The 5,898-nt window shown below is 58.4% G+C and overlaps 1 protein-coding gene across 5 annotated transcripts; it reads right to left on the bottom strand.

Moving 5' to 3' along the window:
- Nucleotides 1-60: 60 nt before the first annotated feature.
- LYPLA2 (lysophospholipase 2) lies at nucleotides 61-4,815 on the bottom strand. 5 transcript variants are annotated; one of them, XM_078330730.1, is made up of 10 exons: nucleotides 4,711-4,815; nucleotides 3,193-3,545; nucleotides 2,913-2,944; nucleotides 2,396-2,461; nucleotides 1,850-1,897; nucleotides 1,671-1,741; nucleotides 1,464-1,537; nucleotides 1,283-1,384; nucleotides 1,000-1,173; nucleotides 61-917 (listed from the first exon to the last, which is right to left on the bottom strand). In XM_078330730.1, exons 2-10 carry the CDS (start codon nucleotides 3,304-3,306, stop codon nucleotides 867-869), a joined length of 732 nt encoding a protein of 243 aa, XP_078186856.1. In that variant the 5' UTR covers nucleotides 3,307-3,545; nucleotides 4,711-4,815; the 3' UTR covers nucleotides 61-866. The 5 variants fall into 5 exon arrangements, with proteins under 5 accessions (XP_078186856.1, XP_035164022.1, XP_035164023.1 ...); XM_035308131.2 differs by having other exon boundaries at nucleotides 3,193-3,402; XM_035308132.3 differs by having other exon boundaries at nucleotides 3,193-3,296.
- Between the last annotated feature and the right edge of the window lie 1,083 nt (nucleotides 4,816-5,898).

The raw sequence follows: 5,898 nt of genomic DNA, 5'->3' as shown, positions 1-5,898 counted from the left end.
GCAGGTTCTCACAGATGGTCACCATCTACCCCTGGAATAGATTGAGCCAGGCCTGAGCACTGAGGAAGCAATTTCTTTAATTTTATCGGAATCCAGGACACAACAAGAAAAACACCCAAAACCACATGGAGACAGAAGACGAGACACAACTCCTCCCCCAATACCTCCCTGCTCTAGAGTTGGGACAAAGTGGGGGTGAGACAGCTTGGGGGAGAACTGAACCTCAGTCCAGCCCTGCAGGCTCCAGGCCTGCAGGGAAGGAGGGTATGGGAGGCAGGGCCCAGACCCCCAGTTGGGGGAAACAGCTGAGGGAAGGCCCCCCTCAAAAGGCTCCACCTCCTCACCAGCACTCCAGCCCAGGGACAGGGAGCCCACAGCAGCAAGGGGGCCCCAGGGCCATGGCCACATTCAGGACTGAGAAGCAGCTGGAGTGGAGGCAGGAGAGACACATGATTATCTGGGTAGGATCAGTTGGGGCAGGGGCCTGGGAGGGCCCCATGGGCCAAACCCTGAGGTCACAGGAGGGGGCCCAAAGCGGGGCTAGTGAGTGAGGTCCTGAGTGAGTGGGTCAGCGGCTGGGCCCCTTTCTCCAGCTGCCTGTAGCCCCTCCAATACTGCTGCCAGGGGGGCCCACCTCCAGGGAAATGGGATAAGAAAGCAACCTGCCCCTGCTGCAGAGAGCCAGGTGGCTGAGGCCAGGAAGGAAGGCCAGGCCAGGCCTCGCCACCTGCCCCAGAGGCCTGTGGGAAAAGGACAGGTCAGGAAGGGTAGGGACAGGGGCTCGACCGGCTCAGATCCAAGATGGTGCCACGCTTGCTTGCTGGGTCCCCCATGAGCTGGGAGACCACACTGAGGCCAGCAACTAGTTAGACAGGAGGCAGCAGCTTTTCAAGAAATTCCTTCACAGCAGCCATCTCCTGAGGGGATTAAGAGGGGATCACAAGAGGCTCCTGGCTGGAGGCAGAGAGGTGGGAGTGGGAAGTGGTTCCCCCCACTGACCTGAGGACAGGAGCTGTGCATGACACCTGGGTATGTCTTGAACTGGACCCTGGCAGGTGTGACAACAGACCGGAGCTTCTCAGCCGTCAGGGCCCCAAACCGTACAGGCACCATGGGGTCTAGCTCCCCATGGCACTGGAGGATGGCCAGGTCCTTGGCACTGCCATTAGCTGCCTGGGGTCCAGACAGGACTTAAGGCAAAGCCAGTGCTGCAGCAGTCCCCAAGCCACAAGGATGCAGACACAAAGGTAAGGGGCGAAGGGAAGTCAGTGGGGACATTCACCTGAGGGAAGGCCCGGTGTAAAGGCAGCCAGCAGCTCAACGCCACGATGCCAGCCAGAGGGTGGGGGCAGGTGAGGGCTGTGTAGAGGGACAGGGCCCCACCCTGGAGGGAGGAGAGGGAGGGGTCATGAGGGCACAGCTCATCCACCTACCACCCCTGCCCCCCACCCCTCTCCCCTCACCTGTGAAAAGCCGCCCAGGACGATTCGATTGGCAGGGATCCCATTCTTCATTTCATGCTCAATCAAGGCCTTGACTGGGGGGAGGGGGTGTGATTGTGTGGGGGGAAGTTGCCAAGGGGCCCAAGAAGGGAGCCAGGTGGAGGAACCATCCAGCGCTTTCCTGGGGGGCAGGGGAAGGAGGATGTGGAGCAGGGCCTGGGGTCTTACTGTTCTCTGCTGCCTTCTTGATGCCAGCCTCATCCTCTGGGGCATCTGGACTCAGCCCCATCAGGTCAAACCTGGGGAGTAGAGGTATTGGCAGCTATAGAAAACCCTGGCCAGCACCCTGTAGTTCCCTCAGCTCAAGTGTCCTTGTCCCCCTGCCCACCACCCACTCCCAAACTCACCAGGAGGGCATCACCATCTTCATGTTGAGGGTCACAGGGATCCTAGGCCTGGGGAGGGACAGCCAGAGGGCCCATCATACTCAGGAGGGATGAGGAAGCCACAGCCCAGAGCCGGGAGTGGGACCATGCCTCCCCTGGGGGCCCCTCCCCTGGGGGCCCCTCCCAGCAGACAGGGCCTGTGTTTAAGGTGTTGCCAGGCAACCTGCCATGTGGGGCTGGAGGCTGTGGTTGGGGCAGAGCGCCAGCGATGGAGAAGCAGGGCACAGCTCTTGGTGTGATGGGGTCCCAGGCAGTCGGTGAGTACTTGGGGAAGGGGCAAAGGGAGGTATGGGTCTAGGAGAGCTCAGGTCTAAAAGGCCCTAGGGCTGGGGGCTGGTGCTGGACCCCACTCCTGGGGGCTCCACAGGAGCTAAGATTGAAAATGTCACTTCTGACTGCCCTGGGCCCAAGCCCCAGGATGCAGCTGACAGCAGAGAACAGGCCTGGGACAACAGGACCACCCCCACATGATCCCCAGCTTCCCTCCCTTGCTGGGGTGACACTCACGCATGGGGACAGATGTACTTCACATGAGGGAGCCGGATGGTGGAGAGGGCGTCAGCCCAGCTGTGCCTGTAGGAGGGACGGGAGAAAAGGCTCCGATGCAGTAGGAAGAGAAGGGGACGGCCGGTCGCAGTGGCTCACGCCTGTAATCCCAGCACTTTGGGAGGCTGAGGAGGGCAGATCACCTGAGGTCAGGAGTTTGAGACCAGCCTGGCCAACATGGAGAAACTCCGTCTCTACTAAAAATACAAAAAAATTAGCTGGGCATGGTGGCAGTCGCCTGTAATCCCAGCTACTTGGGAAGCTGAGGCAAGAGAATTGCTTAAACCCAGGAGTCGAGGTTGCAGTGAGCCGAGATTGTGCCATTATACTCCAGCCTGGGCAACAGAGCGGGATTCTGTCTCAAAAAAAAAAAAAAAGGGAAGGGAAGGGAAGGGAAGGGAAGGGGACGTGCAGGCCTCTTGGTCCGCTGCTGGGCCCAGGCCCCCTCCCTAAGGAACACCCCTCCCCAGTCACTTACCCTGTGTCTCCAAGTCCATGTAAAAAAATGACCTGGAAAAGGATGGGACATGGGGAGACACAAAGGTTCCCCCTAGGTCCACCAACTTCTGCCCACCCCTCCCCCACCCCTAAGGACCTGGGGGGAACCCAAGTAGCAGCCAAATAGTTTACTACCCCAAGCCTCCTGACCTCAGGATACTGCCTGCTCATCACTGCCACCTCCATTTTCCCACACCCGCTCCAGCTGGTCCTCCAGCTGCCCCCAGTGGGTCTGGCCATGGATGAAAGGGGACCCTTACCGCGGCCGTTTCCCGCTCAGCTCCAGACACGGTGGCAGCATCGGTGAGCAGGGGCACAGACATGGTGTTACCACACATACACCACACGGCTCCACGAGGGGGGCCTGCACACATCGGGGATGGCGGTCAAGAGCAAAGCCAGGCATAGGACACACTCCTGGCCCAAGAGGCCACCAGGCCATCAGCCCCACACAGCACCCAGGTTCTGTCCTGGGCACAAAGAATAGTCAGGCAAGAAGTCCCAGGGCACAGGGGAAGTCTGCCTCCACTCCAGGGCTGAAAGGCAGAAGAAGCCACCGTAGCGGCCTAGAAGGTGTGTCTCTGGTTCTGGCCCAACACAGGACCTGAGTTTGCTGGAGAGAAAGAGGCAGGGCATAGGGACTGTAGGGCAGGGGGTGAGGGGAAGCAGCCACACCACTGCTTCATTCCCCCTCTAACTCCTCTGGGGTCAGTGCCTTCCCACTGCTCTCTAATCATTCCTGGGTCCCTGCCTCCCCAAATCCCGGCCCTGTAGGAAATGGAGAGAAAAATGCCAGGGAAATGAGCTTCCAGCCCCTACTCAGTGCCACCCCCCTACCCGCATCTCAACCTTCCCCCACCCAGCCCCATTCGGGTCTCCAGGCAGTTTCTTCTGGCTCATCCATTCCTAGAACCCCGGGGGGCTGCCCATGTCCCCAGAGCTCGTAAGAACTCCTGTCTGCCACCCACCCCCAAACTGGTGCTCCACACCCTCCTAAACAGAGCTACCTGCTGCTACAGAGCTACCTGCTGCTGCGGCCACTGACTGCAAACGGGCCCGGCCTGACCACGCTCTGGGACTCCCAAACACACAAAAGAATGTCAGGCTGACTGGCCCCTCCCCATCCTCAGCGTCCTCCAAACTTGCCGGAAGCTTCCACTACCTGCCTCCAAGTGCCTGTCCACCCCTCCCAACTGGCCTCACCTTCCATCTCTGACCCCTGAGGGCACCTCCCCACAATGGGATTGTTCACCTGTGATCCGGGGTTCCTCTTCCCACTGGGAATGCACCTCCCGCCCTGAGCTGTGATTCCTTTCCTTCTCCGCCAAGACTTGGACCTCCCACCAAGGCTCCCTCCTCAGAGGGGTACCTTCCCCCCGACCTGTCCCCCTCTCCACCTTGAGAACTTCCACCCCGACCCAGGATCTCCCGCTCCCCACAATGGGAACTTCTGTTCTGACCAAGGATCGCCCTACACACTGACATTTTCTACCGACCCAGGATTCACACCTGCCCACAATGGGGCTTTCTATCTTTGGGGAAGCCCCTGCCCCACAATGGGCTCTTCCACTTCCGACCCCAAAGTCTCATTATACCCAGACACCTCCTTGCCCAGCCCCGCTCCACTCCCAAAGTCCCCAAGACAGGACAGCGGCTTCGTACCTCACTCCCCACCCCCACCCTCTCCCCATCGCCGCTCCCCCTCCCCACTCTCCAGGACCCTCCAGAAGCCAACGTCCCCACATGTTCTTCTGCAGCAGCCGCCGCAGGCCGGGTACCTCCACTCCCTGGGCTTCCGAGGCCGCTTAGGCGATTCTCCTTTCTCCCGCAGACACACACTCTTCCCCCTCGGCCGCCCCCGCCGGAACTTCCGTTCGAGTCCCGGGAACCCAGCCAGCGCGCTGCCGGATGTAGCCTGGCCAACGGTACGGAACCCGGAAGCGGGGACCCGGCTTCGCTGGATAGAAGCTGCCATATTGGAGGCGGCGGGGCCACTCCCTGTCATTCAGCCGCGCAGTCGTTGGGTTCTCACCCGCTCCCACCTTATAGAATGGAGACAGGGCACCCAAGACTCCCACTTGCTACCACCGCCCAGGTGCCTCCTGGAGAGCTGTCTGGAAGGAGGGGCATTCCTCACACTATTGTTCGCAGAAACTTTACCACCTTCTCATCCCCATGGGACATACCTCTTAAGGCCTTGGGTGTCTGCCACTGGCTTTCATGGCCCTATTCCAGGATCATGAATGGAATCACATAGTCTGAACTGAAGAGATCTTACAGATCATCTAGTTTTCCAGCCTTAAAGATGGGGAAACTGAGGCTCAAGGAAGGAAAGTAAATAGCAACCTTGGGGTTCCACTGAAATTCTGCCTCTGATCTGCTTCCTGAGCTATAAAATGGTAATAACCACCCTGTCTCCTTCACAGCTTTATTGGTAGGCTTAAATGAGGTTGTGTGAACATACTTTATACACTGTAAAGTCACAGCATGAGGTGTTAATCACACAAAACAGGACTTAGGGAAAATATACAAAGGTTGTAGCAGGAAAGCTGGACAGGCACTGGCAGTATTAGCGCTGCCCTTCACAAGCAATGCCATGCAGACAGTGCATAACGCTGCTATCAAGTGGAAGTGGAAATAGGGATCAGGGACCACAAAAAAGTCAGAGAAGAGGCAAACGTGAGTTGATGCAGCATCTCCCTGAGAATGTGTGGGGATCTGCAAGTACAAAATGAGTCACACTTGCCCCTCAGCCACTTGGGACTCATTCTCCCAGCTTAACCTATACTAGTATTTTCTTTGAACAGAAAGAAAACAGTACAAAGCTGGAAGCACAACAAAGCACTTTCCCCCAGGCCTAGAGGCAATTTGGTCCCAAGTCTGAACAGGTCAAGGAGCCTGCAACACCAGGATTCAGGGCAGGAAAACTTTCGGCCTAGGGGACCACTGCAAGCCAAGGACTCAGG

This window comes from Callithrix jacchus, chromosome 7 (assembly GCF_049354715.1).
Source record: "Callithrix jacchus isolate 240 chromosome 7, calJac240_pri, whole genome shotgun sequence".
In the NCBI taxonomy this organism is placed as follows: Eukaryota; Metazoa; Chordata; class Mammalia; order Primates; family Cebidae; genus Callithrix; species Callithrix jacchus.
Note: the sequence above shows the minus strand (reverse complement) of the source record. Positions and strands in the feature narration are given on the sequence as shown.